Source organism: Lissotriton vulgaris, chromosome 8 (assembly GCF_964263255.1).
Source record: "Lissotriton vulgaris chromosome 8, aLisVul1.2, whole genome shotgun sequence".
Taxonomy (NCBI): domain Eukaryota; kingdom Metazoa; phylum Chordata; class Amphibia; order Caudata; family Salamandridae; genus Lissotriton; species Lissotriton vulgaris.
Window position 1 is genome coordinate 468,982,477 of NC_141696.1, and position 14,773 is coordinate 468,997,249.

The 14,773-nt window shown below is 43.1% G+C and overlaps 1 protein-coding gene across 6 annotated transcripts in view; it reads left to right on the forward strand.

Annotated features, from left to right (window-relative positions):
- The window catches only part of REPS2 (RALBP1 associated Eps domain containing 2), a 1,031,179-nt gene that overhangs the window by 445,724 nt on the left and 570,682 nt on the right, over nt 1–14,773 (forward strand). For all 6 annotated transcript variants that reach the window (XM_086934261.1, XM_086934263.1, XM_086934264.1 and 3 more), the window contains exon 6: nt 11,511–11,649. In XM_086934261.1, the coding sequence (XP_086790387.1) occupies nt 11,511–11,649 (139 nt within the window). The remainder of the gene's footprint in view (nt 1–11,510; nt 11,650–14,773) is intronic.

Here is a 14,773-nt window from a genome sequence, read left to right on the forward strand (position 1 = left end):
AAGGCGAGACCTATTGGCTATGTCAATGCTTGTTTTCTGTAGTTTTAGATAGCGCAAACTCAACCCTAATGTATTGAAGTGCTTTACATTAGCACCAATTATATTACACAAGGACATATTCATTGTTGGTAGGCGCGGGGACATGAAGTGATTTGCTCAGAATCACAGTATGTTGAGCAGGGGCCGAGACTCAAACCTGCTTCTCCAACTAAAAAGTTGGCAGCTCTGGCCATTACACTGTATCCTATAGCCATGTTTTAAACAATTACTGTAATGCACTTTAAACATCCACCAATTGGAACTTACAGTATGTTATATATGTAGAAAGTTTTTCACATATATTCAAAGATCATTGTAATTCTTTTTAAAACTTATCATGATTTAATAAATAATAAATATTTTTGTACCCAAGATTTTGGTTAAGATATATTTTCTATTGTCTAATGTCAGTCTAAGTCCATAATTCAACCTGTTCCTAATTTATCGTATTTTCAATTGTTTGATTTATCCCGAATTAGGAACTCTAGTCGGGGATACCCTCTTTTTGTACACACAGCTCTGGCCATTACGCCACATCCTCTCCCCTCATGGGAGGAATAGTGCTTATACCGGCAAAATGACACTTCGAAGCACCTAGAGGCAGCAGGTGTTGAAGAAGGGAACATGACAGGGAACGACGAGACAGAGGAGCAAGGAATGGACTGTAGAGGTTCGAAGGGGAGGGAAGAGAAAACGGGAAAGGGAAGAAGGGAACAGGAGAAAGAGGAGGGAGAAGAAAGAGAAGGAAGGAACTGTTGGTGGGGAAAGGGGTATGTGAGAGTGAAAACAGGAGAATGTGAGACGAAAAGAGAAACCAGGACATGCATAAAGGGGCTTATCTTTTCGCATAAATCTGAAACAGCCTAGTGCTGCCTCTTAAGCCAGTTATTAATGGCTTGCATTATATATACTCAGGTGTGAATATGATTATTGCATTATGAAATGTAAACCAGAAACGGAGGAGACAGACACGGACGCTCTTATCTTGACGATGAACAGGGCGCATCATTAGCGTGAATGCTGCCGACACTGTGCACATAGTTTGCACTGTCTGGAGGGTGTGTCACGCTGAAGGGGGAAAACAATGGCCTGACTGCGGTTAACAGCCCGCTAATTGGCTAGGCATGTTTCTCGAATTCTAGATCTCTGACTGGCTGTTAGCGGGGCAAAGGGCACATTAATCACTGGGGCAACTACCGTCCTGCAAAAGCATGCTGTGTGTCACAACTGCAGAAACGGTTCGAGATGCTAAGGAGAAATTAGGATGATAAATACCGCCGGCACAGAAGCCGGGATTGCTGTTACACTACTGTGTTCTGATGTACACAAACACTTATCTCATTACTGGCTGCTCTTTCAAATGAGGTGGGCATGTTAAGTGTGGTGGTCATTAGGCGTACCATAATTTACTGCGTCCTTCAAGGACGTGACATCATGTTTTCTCTGACAGCCTCTAGTACGCTCTTTTCGATGCCTGGATGAGGGCCACACTGCAATGCATCTTTAAACAAGCATTGGCCGTGCGGCCGTGAAAGTGACACGGCCGCGAAAGTGAAAGTAATCGCGAGTGATGAAAGCTGCTGCGAGTGGAAGGGTGGAAAGCCAGATGGCACCTTAGGAAAGCCAGATGACGCCTGATCACGTAACCGCAAGCTCCAGGCCATGGCAGCATTTTCAAAAGCGCACTTACTAAAAGTCTCGCCAGACATCGCATGCGCTGACTCAGGAGAGACCTAAAAGCTATTACTGGCTTCACCGAAGGGAAAGCAAACAATTTAGCCTGGCCCATGCTTGTTTCCATAGTAGCAAGACACTTCTCCTCGATCTTGGTTCCACTTAGATTAAGTTGCTGGGGCAGCACAGCTGGCTCGCTGGTTGATGAATTATCTAAGTGTGCAAAGGGGAGCTATAATTATGGAGGAGATTAGCATTTTAGTGTAGTCATGCAACACCAGTACTAAAATGTGTTAGTGTAACCTTTGATGCTTGGTACTTGGCTGGGCTGTAATCTGTGGGGCTAGCAGGCGCAGCAGGCACAGGTAAGAACACTGGGGTGGGGGGAAGTCAACAGATGACCGGATAGGTAAAATGAAATAAAAAAATGTATAAAACCACTTACCTTGCGCTTGCCGCATCGTGGAGTCGGCGATGAGGCAACCACAAGGTAAGTGATTTTATTTTATTTTTTCTTTAATTTTGCTTATCCTGTCATCTTTTGACCCCCCCCCCCACCCTGCCCCGCCCTAGTTGGCTAGGGCCAACTAACGGATTGCTACCTTGTGATAGCCTCTCAAGTTTCATCTTACTGGCGAAATGTAAGTATATCGATTTTCAGCACTTGATTTGTTAAAAAAAAAAAAAAGAATAAAATGAAAAGAAATAAGTGTCACAGCCCTATAATTTTCTTAGGAGCCTGGTGCTGCCCAATTTTATATACCCATCTGCCTCGGATTCCTCTGCCTGCTTTTTTCTTCCACCACGCTTCACTGTCTGTCTCGGGAAATTTGTCTAGCAGGTTTTTTATCCCTGATTACTCCCACACTGTCTTTCTATTTTCTGTTACTTCTTTTTTCTCCCTTTTCTCTATTTTGCTGAGTTGTCCATGCCACAAAATGATGGCCAGTGCCCACCACCTCCACCAATCCGACCACTGTAGATTCTTAGTCTCCATCCTGTTTTGAACTGAGTCATCCATTTCTCTCTCTGGGCTATGGAGTCCTTCGACTTCCCCAGAATCTTTTAGTTTCTTCTTACTACTAGATGTTTTCCCTACCCTTTTCTTTATCCTACCCTTCCAGTATCAGTGTTGTATAGACTCAATTCGATTGTGTCTCTTTGCGGTTAAATCAACTTAAAGGTTGCACTGTTAAGATGTTAGTTATCAAGGAGCCAAACACTAGGTTTAAAACTAATTCACTTTGATTAATTTCCCACCTATACTGCCTCTTTCTATTGGTGTTTCCACCATATAACCCCATAGGACTCCCATTTAGTTTCACAGGCTCCTATAGGATGTTCAGAAAGTCCCGTCCCTGAGTGCCAAAGTTGGACTTTATAACTAAACGTTCTTCCTGTTTTGCCATTGTCTAAGGTTTGGAAGTTATTTATTTCATATTAAACCTCTGTCCTGTCTCTTAGGAAGAGTTGTGTGGGCCCCAGAGCTTGCAGTTGGGGCCCACTACCATTTATTGGGAAGTAAACCACAAATATAATTGGCTTGCAATTGTCCCCTCACTTCCATGAGTCCCGGGGCCACAGCTGGAACTGCACTAACAATAGCTATGCACCAGTGGTCCTCACCTGAACCTGTTCATTACGACCTCATCCCTTTTCCTCATCCCAGTCATAAATAAGAGGAGAGTTTCATCTCGGTGACTGGAATTCAGAGAAACATGAGATTGGCACCCTCCTTCGCGGATGGTTGCTGAAGAAAGGGCAGCCTTCCCATCAGTCTCCTGATTTTTTTTGTCCTTTCTCAGTGAAACAGGTTTCTGGAGTTGAGCTCACTGCTGGGCTTTGATCCCAACTGCCATCCACATAATTAATTCCCCACCTGGGCTAGGGAACATTAATGGATTGCTCATGGGAGCAGCAGCGAGGGAGATTTGTAATGAATCACAGCCTTGAGTTTGGTAGGACGGTGAGTGATGTTTATCAGTAATTCATTGTTAAACTCTTTTGATGTCTGGTGGCAAGGCTTCATTTCACCTTTTCCTTGCTGGAAGGGAGGTTGTATTTGAGTCCTCATACATGATCTGGTTAAAAAATGATATAATCATGACACTGCACAGTCACAAATCTTGCTCCTTCAGTATTGCATGAGATGAGTGTTTTAAGGAAGGCACCCTATCCAGATAAGTCTGTGTATCTGGCAGAGTTTATTGTTCTACTGTGGTGTGGTCCTTTTGATGCAATGTGTGCAAAGACTTTGAAGAAGAAGAGGGGACGTGGGACCCAACTCCTGATCGTCTCATTCGCCTTCACCTTCTTCTCATCATCATCAGAAAAGTGAAGGAGGTGATTCACCATCTGAATCAAAGATCCGCAAAGTAATTTCAGAGGTTTTGATATCCAGAACCAGAATAAAGGGAAGTAAAATTAATTTGGAGCATTCCAGCTTTAAAAGCACAGGTTCAGGGGGGGTGAGTTTGAGGGCTCCAAGATTAATGCAATCCCCCTTTGTAAGTAAGTCAAATTCATTGATTTCTTTCTAGGTGGGAAGCACCCCGTTCAGAGAAACGAATTCTGAATGTTGTGTCGTCCTGTCATGCCATTCTCCTCAGGAAACAGGAGTTGTTATGACATTGCAACCAGCTCCGGAGACTTGCACTATAGAACACCCTATAATATTTATTGGCCTAGAATACCATCATGCCCGTCCCATGGAACTAAAAGGGTGAGGGATACATTCAGTATTCCATCTGGTGCTCAAAGCTTCAAGAGTCTTGAATCTAGTAACAGACCTCAATAATGTGAACAGGTGGGTTACACAGTGTCCATTCAAGATAGAAACTCTACAGCTGATACCTCTCCTAGTAGCTCCAGGTATAACATTGGATCTGATGGATGCATATCTACATGTTACAATTGCTTGAAGTTCCCGGTGTTACTTCAGATTTGCAGTACCAGACCTTCATTTTCAGTTTAATATTTTACCGTTCAGACTGAGCTTGGCCGCTTGAATATTCATTGCACCCATTTTCTTGCTGTTACCCCAATAGGATGTGACTCTCTTTCCATAGCTGTATGATTGGTTACTTCTGGGTCCATCCTTGGTATCAGTGAAATGTGCCTTACAGAAAGTATCCTCATGTTAAAGTTGCATGATTGGCTACTTCTTCTGACAAAATCTAATCTCATCCTAGCTCACGACAGAATCTTTATGAAAGCAAGATTCAGAACTGATTTGGGGTGGGTCTGCCTTCATCTGGACAGAGTGATTAAACTTCTTAAACTACTGTGCAAGTTCTTATCCAGAGATTCAGCACCGGTGAAGAATTCACAATTGTTCAAGTACAAATTTTCTTCATGCGTCTTTAATGTCTGTGGTCCAGATTTCATATATGCACTCTCCCATCACATCTACTGAGTAATTGGAGCTAGGAGTCTCACCAGTTCAACATCGTCCCCCCAATACAACCTCTTCTTCACTCCATTAAGCAAGGTGGTTACATCTTTCACATCTTTGGAAAGGAAGGCAGCTACAACTCCCTCTACCAGTAGTAGCAACAACAGATGCCACTGATTTGGGTTAAGGACTCGCTCTAGATCTGAACTCTATCTATCCAAGGCATGTAAGTCTCTCTTGGATAGTCAGATGTCCTCCATTTGGATCGAGTTGGCAGCAGCCTAAAATCTCTCATAACATTCTTGCAACTAACCAAAAAAAAGGTGGGTCTTGTCCTTTAGATCAATTGGGAACAATAACCTACAGAAGCCACCCGGGAAGAACAGAAGAAGATCTTCATCGCTAGGTCTCTTGGTGTACCACCTAGGGTGTTTGGTGGGATGAAATCCTATATCTCTGAAGGCAGTTCACATTCGGGTTCCAGCAACACTCAGTCAGACAGACTGGGTCAGAATTTTTCCAGGTACCAGGAACTGACCATCCACCCTCAAGTCTTCAGGGTTATTTGCAGGTCGTTCAGGACATTGATTTATTTGCCTTTTGGTAGAATGCTGTAGTTACAAATAACTTTTCCTGTTTCATGAAAAAATGAATAGACTCCCTGTCCTCTACTTAGCCACAGGAGACTCCGTATTAATTTCTCTAATTCTGCTTATCCTCAAATACTGGCTAGATTATAGATGTTTGAAGTTGTCCACTTCTGTTCCAGATGGGTATGGACTCCTTTCTTGCAGGACCTAGCATCCAACCGTCTTTGGAGACTGCCACTTTTTCCACCTCTGCCCCAATCTCATAGGGTAATACTGTGCCAGAATCTTGCTGTATCAGTTTGGAGGTGAAGAGGGCTTGGCTTCAGAGTCAGGAACTTCCATCTCACCCTGCACAAATAATACAACTGTCTGGACGTCTTTCCACTTGCCAGTCTTATTCCTAATAATGGGCAGTTTATCAAAAGTTGAGTTCTTCGAAGGATATTTATCCTCTTTCATGTGCCGTTGTTCCTGTCTTGCATTAGTTGTGGGATGTTTTTGTCATGAATATAGCTGTGTCTTATTAAAGATAATTTCAGGCAGCAATTAATGCCTTTAGCAGCACTTGGCGTGGGTTGGAGTTTGGTAAACTTCTAGTTTCATTACTTTACAGTAACGTCTCATAAATTGTTCTATTTCACATCCTATGACTCCACCCTGGGGTTTGCCATTTGTGCTTCGAACCCGTGCCTATCTTTCTGGACAGGATTGTGCTGTGTCCTGGAATGACACTAATGAATCAAGGATAACAGAATTAATGGTCTAGGGGAAACTCTGGCAAGTTATCATAGCGCGCCATAATGTGCCACATGGAGTAACATGATATGAACTCTGCGCTCTAGGTTTACCAAACAAAGGGTGCATGAGGGGATCGTGACACACAAAGAGCAAAAGTCGTTTTTTCAGTGCTAAGGACTGCTATAACAATGAGTGTTTTTGAGGCAAAAAATATTTTTTGCTTTTAATCCGTGTTTTTTTAGGTTGATGAGAGCCCGACGGCAAAGTTTTCCGGAAACCATAAAAGCAAAACAAGCATTGACAAAGCCAAAAGACTGGCAGCCAACATAAGACCCGTTTCCTTTGACAATGCCTGTTTACTCTTTGTAGTCTTGTGACTAAGTGGGTTGGTTGGGCACATATATTTTCAGTAGTCTTCTACTAATGAAAATTCAGACTGCTGTTTAGGTCTCGCCTGTCGATGCGCATGCGCATCGAGCAAGCGAGACTATTGCGAGTTATCCACTCTTTATCCACGCTGCAAGGAATCGTGGCGATTCCTTGCAGTGCCCGTGACTTTTAAGGTCAATGCGCATGCGCATTAAGCTTATGCGCATGCGCATTGACCTTAAAAGTCACGGGCGCGTGCATGTCCGTCTTTGTTTACCCGCTCCGCCCCCTCCCCTTCCCGCCGTGTCGCATTTCTCCTCCCCCCTCCCCTCTCTTCCCTCCAGCTTGTTGTTTGTATAATTTAACCCGCTCCGCCCCCTCCCCTTCCCTCCGTGTCGCATTTCTCCTCCCCCCTCCCCTCTCTTCCGTCCGTCCGTCTTGTTTTCCTCTATTTGCTTTGCTGCAATCTAATCCTGCTTGTTTTTATTCTGCTCGCCGTCGTTTATAATTTGGCAAGTCGCTGTTGCTGTATAAGGATTTATCTAGCTCTAAAGTCTCGTGTTGTCTGGTATTGTTCCAGCCACATCCACTGCATCCTGCTTGGAGTGACAGAAGCTAAAGGGGGTGAGGGGGAGCGACCAGTCAGCCAATAACAATCGAGTTTTCAATGAACTGGGCCATTTGTTGGTTGCTCATACGAAGTAGAAACAATTCGTCCAATCCCGTAGAAGTGCTACGGTCCTATCACTGAGTTTCAAAACAACGGCAGTAAAACGGAAAAGGGACTTCAGTCTCTCTCACAGCAGTGGTTTATTTGGAACGGGGTTGTTTTTAAAACGAAGAATAGCTTACAGTATAGAATTCAAACAGTAAACATCTTTGGTCTTCCTTTTAAAACGTTATTCAAAAAACGTTATTCAGAAAAGTTATGGCAGAAAAATGTATTTGCCTTTGGAGGAGCGGCTTCAGTCTACAGGCTCTGCTTATTATCACGACAACGCCTTATTGGTAGTTCATTGAAGTCACCCTCCCTGTAATTGAGGCACCAGACGTCTAAAATCATAGGTCTGAGGCTGCGCCATGTGCCTCAATACGTCGCATTAGCTGCCACACATTTCCTTCCCCCTTCGTTTCCATTTCGTGCCGCAGCTTTGTTTTACCGCTGTGTGCGCCTGATCCTAACGTGGACGTCCGTATACATCCTACATAGGGAATGCGGACCCTACGTGTGGCGTCACGTGCTGTCTGTATGGTGTGTGTGTGTGTTTTTTTCTTCCTAGCGAATATCTTTTCTGTCACAAGCTTGTTTTACTTATCGAATAACGCCATCGTGTCTTGGCACTGTCCGCCTGCCAACTACATCTTGGCAACTAGATCTTGCCGAAGCCAAGAGCTGCTTTCTCATTCTACGCTTACTTAGCTGTCGAACTGCCGTTTTCACGATGCAAACTAATAGTTTTACTTTCATCACTATTATTCGTTTTCAGAATACAAATGAACTTCAGATTTTAAGGTATCAAACGTAATGAGGTCGAATTCGAAAGGAAAGAAGTCTAGGCACACAGGTGTGTTGTTAATGGCAGAGAAATATGAAATAATCCACTGGTTCTGACCTTTTAGACTGAACTACTGTTGCAGAGCCTGAAGTCAGTGGTACTAGTTAAACTCTTTATTGTTATTTTCATTTTTTGGTTGGCAGAAAACAGTGTCAGTTGGGAAATTCATTTCTGCTCTTTTCACTGTTGACAGATGGATTCCACCGTGGGGAGGGGGCTCTATCGCTCTCTTGTGGAATATTTTTTTTATTCACAACAAATTTTATTGCATTTATTGTCATCATACAGCACAATGAGCAACATATATATAGACATTTGTTCATGAAGTAATATTTCATTACAGATTTTTGATAACTAAACTAAAACAGTGTAATCTGCTGCGATGTTACTTGTTTTATTTATCTTGTTATGGTAAAAATTGTGAGGTTTTATTTATTATCTGGAGTTTACAGTTACAGATTGTTACCACTGTGCCAGACGGATTTATAAGTGAGAGGGAGTTGTCAACCTGGGTTTCTTTCTTTGAAGAAGCAAGTATAGTTCTGATAGCAGCGAATCACTGGATAGGCTATTTGTTTTTGTTGAAAATGTGTTATGGCTAAAGAGCCATTCTTACATTCTAGCCATTAAGTTTCAAAAACTCCCCCCCCCCCCCCCATTCTTTTTGTGCGTCGGGCACATTTTTTCATATTTTTAAAGGGTATTATGCAGATTATAAAGTTTGATTTAAAGGTGAGTGTCATGTTCATGGAACAGCACATTTAGAGCCGATCTTGTAGTCTGATTTAAAGCTGAGGAGGATGGAGGAAGCCTGATGGAACTTGTGTCTACTGCCAATTATAGCCGAGAAAAATGTGTTTAGTCTAACTATTCGGCCGTGGTTTGTAGAAGAGAGGACCTTTTATACCTATTTGAAATCTGAACAAAGGCCAGATAATTAGGAAACAGTAGCAGTTCTGCCCACGGACAACATGCAAATCCTGGTAGTGGATCCAAGACTCTAGTCCAAAAAGTGGTGGTAATACTGGGCATATGCTATATGCCAGTTTGGGTATCAAGACGAAGGTCATATTAATGGTGAGCATATGTGAATATGGGTTTAATCAAGAAGCTTTCCTGCGAGTTCCTGGTCATGGTAACCTCAGGAGCTAGTATCATGCACAACTACCCAACAGAGTGACATTATGCGCCTCCATTGTGGTCATGCAATTTAAGAATTCTTAATGGTTGGTACTGTCAACTTGGAAAGTGTGCGCTTCCCTACATGCTTGAGACTATAGGCAAAGAAACACAACCAGAAGGTGTCTGCTGTGCAAGTGAGCACAACATGCTGTAATGCAGGTTCCCCATAGTCTTTGCTTCCATGTGAGGCACCTTGGAGACCGGCGATACTCAGCATCAGAAGACCCTCCCACTGACATATATGTGTGATAGTCCAACAAATAAGTGGTTGTAGAATATATCCACCTCTGAGAACCATTGTTACAGATAGTGTTTATTCAATGCAAACGCCTAATCTGTAAATCATTTATGGAATGCTATTTTGACATCACTAAAACGTTTTTTGTAATTATTATCAGGTCTGACGTGAGCCAATACCTTTTGAGTTTGCTAAAAATGTATGTGTAATATACTTCCACATAGAGGCTTTCAGCCTGCCCTCTTCATCCACTGGTCTGTTATTGTATCGTTCATATTTTTCTTGTGCCCATTACAGCATGCAGCATGGGTCAGCATTATTCAGCCATTGGCTAGATTTACTATGAGTGACGGCATTCTGCCCTTTCACAAGGAGCACATCCACACACAAGGTAGTTCCCTTTAATGCCAGGAACTACTACGACAATGTGTGCTTTAACAACAACAACAACCACAGAAAGAACAATTGATGGACAGAATGCAGAACAATGTCATACATTCACCCCAGTACAGAGATCTGGTCCTAAATCCATCGTTTTTTTGCTCAGCATGCCATTCCAGTTTGGAACCAGCCATATGCAAATCTGTCCAGAACCTGCGCCCAATGGGAACAGTCCAGCCCGAACTGCCAAGCCAGGTTCTCCCTGGACTTGAATCAAGCACCTTAGGACCGGTTTCAGGCTTTCAGCCCTCATCAGGCAGGATAGCTTGACTCCAGTGGCATGGAGAGCACAGGGCCCATGTCTGGGCATACCCATCCCACTTGTGGTGACAAATGCAAAAAGAGCAATTGATGGACAGAATGCAGAACAATGTCATACATTCACCCCAGTACAGAGATCTGGGCCTAAATATATTGTTTTTTTTCCTCACCATGCCATTTCAGTTTGGACCCAGCCATATGTAAATCCGTGTTTACCCTGCGCCCAATGGGAACATTCCAGCCCGAACTGCCAGGCCAGGTCCTTCTTGGACTGGAAACAAGCATCCTAGGACCGGTTTCGGGCTTTCAGCCCTCATCAGCCAGGATAGCTTGACTCCAGTGGCATGGAGAGCATGAGACCCAAGTCTGGGCTTACCTGTCCCACTCGGGCTGACAAATGCAAAAAGAAAAATTGATGGACAGAATGCAGAACAATGTCATACATTCACCCTAGTACAACAAAGCGCTATTTTTGATTGTATCAATTTTTCTTTCAATTGATGAAAGCCGGCAGATTCCTCTACAATAAAGTTTTGCAAAACCCATTACAAAACAATGCATTGACAAAGCCAAACCTGTAGACTTTGGCAATGCTTGTCACACACACTACAACCATGAGAAGATAATTTAGGGTTTGTTGTGGCGGGCATATGATAATTAACAAATAGAATGCATTTTCTGCCTTTGGTATTACACCGACCAGTTAGGGCTTCTCATAAATGATTACAGTGCGCACATGCCCAAACTCTTAGTTTTCTGGGTCGGTTGTTGCTTGCTTTGATTTTGCAGAGCTAAAGGCTTCTTTTAATAATCCAAATTAATCTCTGTTGTCCTGCATTCATGTGGCTGCTAGTGTTGTTGTTATCCATTCGCTTGTAATTGATTGCAGTTGTTTGCCCTTGGGCATCAGGTTACTGCTGTTTGTACACATTCTCAATCATTGTGAAGGTTTAAAGGCCTACTTATATTCGCCTTTTTAAGTGTCTCTTCTTTGAGTCACCTGATATTCTCATTTCTTGTCTTTGCAGTCATTTTCAGTTGAACGAGAAGTCCAGGATTCCAGCAATAATTATTTCGAAGACCCCTGGAGGATAACCGAGGAACAACGAGAGTACTACATCAACCAGTTTAAATCACTCCAGCCAGACCTCCACTCCTTTATTTCAGGTATTGCAAATCACTCAACTGCGAGGTGTGTTGCTCATCAGTTTGCAAAGTACAGTCGTACATTTTGTGCCATGTTATTGACACAAGCACTGATGCGAAATTTGGGGTCAATAGATATCTTTTACAGATGAGGAGGGGGGTTTGAGACAAATTTAGACCCTCAACCTCACAAACTGGATGAGTTTATTCTGTTGTCTGTTGATCAGGCAACCCCATTGTTGTTTAATATTTAGGCATGAGCAAACTTAGTATAAATAATGTTTTTTTTTGTGTTTAAGTTTGATAAGGCTGCATTTTGTTACCCACCAACCTATGCTTTTCATAGACTACATGATGTTAGATATGCTTTGAGGTCCGAACTTCCCCAGGAAATATATGAGTGCTCGAAACAGACTGACCGGTGACCGTGTAAAGTATATTGGGTCCGCTAATTCCACTAGCTGCCTGGGAAAAAATGCAAGAACATCTCAAAAGCTTCCTAGGCACAAACAAATGGCAACAGTAGATCCATCAAAGCTAGGTTAAATCGAGTGGTTCGAAAGCGCAATTAAACATTTGAAGCGTGTATTAAAAGAAGCAAAGGTAAAGCTACGTGCACAAGCATCAGGATCTCATTTGCCTGCATCAACAGAGCTAAGGAAAGAGTCCAAAAAAGCAATTTGGGAAGCAAAGCGCGCAAAGAGTAGCAAGACTGGATTGAAGTCATACATGCCTGTAAATCAAAGAATAATAAACTTCTGTGAGCCCTGATTAACCAGCTAGAGTATGGTCTGAATTTTTCAGCTGGCAACCACATCGCTCAATCAGTCTTGCTAACCCATATCGGCTTTCTGTATCATTCCGGAGAATTAACAACATAGTATACAGATGATAAGGGCGACTCTCCAACTATTTGCTGTTCCCAAACTACAATTGAAGCTCAAATAAAGAAAATTAGAGGAAATGGGGCACCTCGTCCAAATGGACTGCCAGCATCGATCTACAAGCAGGACCAGGGCTTATGGAGAAAACAACACCTCTAGCTCAGCTGTACAACTTCTGCTTCCAAGAAAACACCAAACCAGAGTCTTGGGGTGGGTCTGTTCTTCACCCAATCTATCGCAAGATCTCAAATAAGGTTGTGTCCTCCCCTAATTCTGTTCAATCTTTTTATTTTTGATTTAAGCAAATCATCCGACAAGGCGCCCTCACATCCCCCAAAATTGGGACAGCTGCTGATGTCACTAAAATACGCAGATGACATAGTACTGATGAATTTAAACCCAATTGGTCTGCAAAACGTGTTGATTGCGCTGGCCCTTTACTGCACAAACGCATGGCAGTAAATCTAGAAAACAAAATAGTAATCTTTGGAGGCGGTCAAAAGAAGAAGGGATAATGGTACCTGGGAGGCAACACAGTGGAAAAAAGTTCCAGCTATAAATATTTGGGGGTATGGCTTCAAGGTCGCCATTCCCACAGACTCAGCCTAAATACGCTAAAGCCTCGCTTGGCCTCACTCACTGCCGCTTTCCAAAAAATACTTAGTAAAATATTCACGGCAACCTGAAAACCAATCTTGGTGGCAATCAAAGCACAGCTGATTCCAATGTTAGCTTATGGGTCAGAAGCCTTCCCGGGGAAGCTAGACTTATTTTTGAATAACTCAAAGTGCAAGGTTTTCCGCCTCTATTCCATCTTCCGCAGTATACCTCCCCGCACAGATTTGTTTAGAGTTTAGACTGCATGAGCAAGGGCTAGTACAGCAAGGCATCCTTCTTAAGTACATGTCATCACTAAGAGAGGCCGTGGCGGACACACTAAGATCCTTTAACTGGAAAGAGATTTAAGAAGGCAGAAAAACCTACCTCCAGCAAGCAACGCACTGCCAGCGTGGGCCCCAAAATCTAGCTCGAAGCTATGCAGGCTGTGCCTGGGGCAAGAAGAAATCTCTTGCACATATTGTGCATATGCCCAGCTGTGCAAACTAAACGTAGAACGTTTCTACATCATATATTTAACACTCATGGAATTAGGACACATCGTCATGCTCTTCTTTTGTGCTTGCGCGGCGCGTGTGTCCAGGTAATAGTCTGCCTGGTTAAGTTTATCACTATTGCTGAGAAACTGTTCAAAGCTGGGTGCACAATCGATTTTGAGAAGGCATTGGCTCGCCCAGCTCCCTGGAGCAAAGCCAAGATGAGCCTAAAAAGCCTCATTGTATATCGTAGTCCAACCAAAACCGAGGAAAAGTGGACAAAAAATTGAAGCCTTAGTGTACAGCATGCTGCTCCACAGTCTTAGCTGATCATAATATTGTAAGCCAATGACTTGCTGTGGGTAAATACTCTGATGTTTCTTGAGCGCTCTTTATGATTGGACCAAGAGTTATAACAGTGGCCATCACTCAAGCTCCGTTGCACTTTACAAGCCTTAAAATAGTGCGTTATTTCACTACTATGGGCAAACGCTGAAATAGTCCAATGGCATGGATTGCAACTATTTTGAACAAGCAATCCGCTGGTACAGCAGTTATTACCAATTGACCTTTTGCTCTTCTTAAGAATGCTACTATTGCCTTTTTACACAATTTGAAGACAGATAATTTGAGGCACACCGGGCATTGGACGGCACTAATAGTACACGTTTTTAAATATGTTTTTTTTTACTGTGTACATATTTTTCTTTGTTTTTTTGTTGCTATTTGCACTCTTTTATCATGCAAACGTTTTAATTAACTGTGTCATTCAGGGTATAGTTTTGTCTGCACCCTTCCATCCAATAGGCAACTATGGGGGACACACCAATCAATCAATCAATCAATCAAACTGCATTTGTAAAATGCAACACTGTCACCCCTAGGGGTAACTGGGTGCTGTGTCTCCTTCGAAGAGCCAGGTCTGGAGTCTCTTTCTGAAGTGTGCCAGCGAGGAGGCCGTACGGAGCTGAAGGGAAGGTTATTCCATGTTTTGGCAGCGATGTAGGAGGAGGAGCAGCCACTGCTGTGGCTGCAAAAAATGCGGGGTGTGAGGGTGAGTGAAGATGAGCGCAGGTGTCTGGAGGGTAGGTGGAAGTTTAGTCGATTGTTAAGGTAGGCCTGTGCTGGGTCATGGAAGACTTTGTAGGCGTGCATGAGGATCGTGAA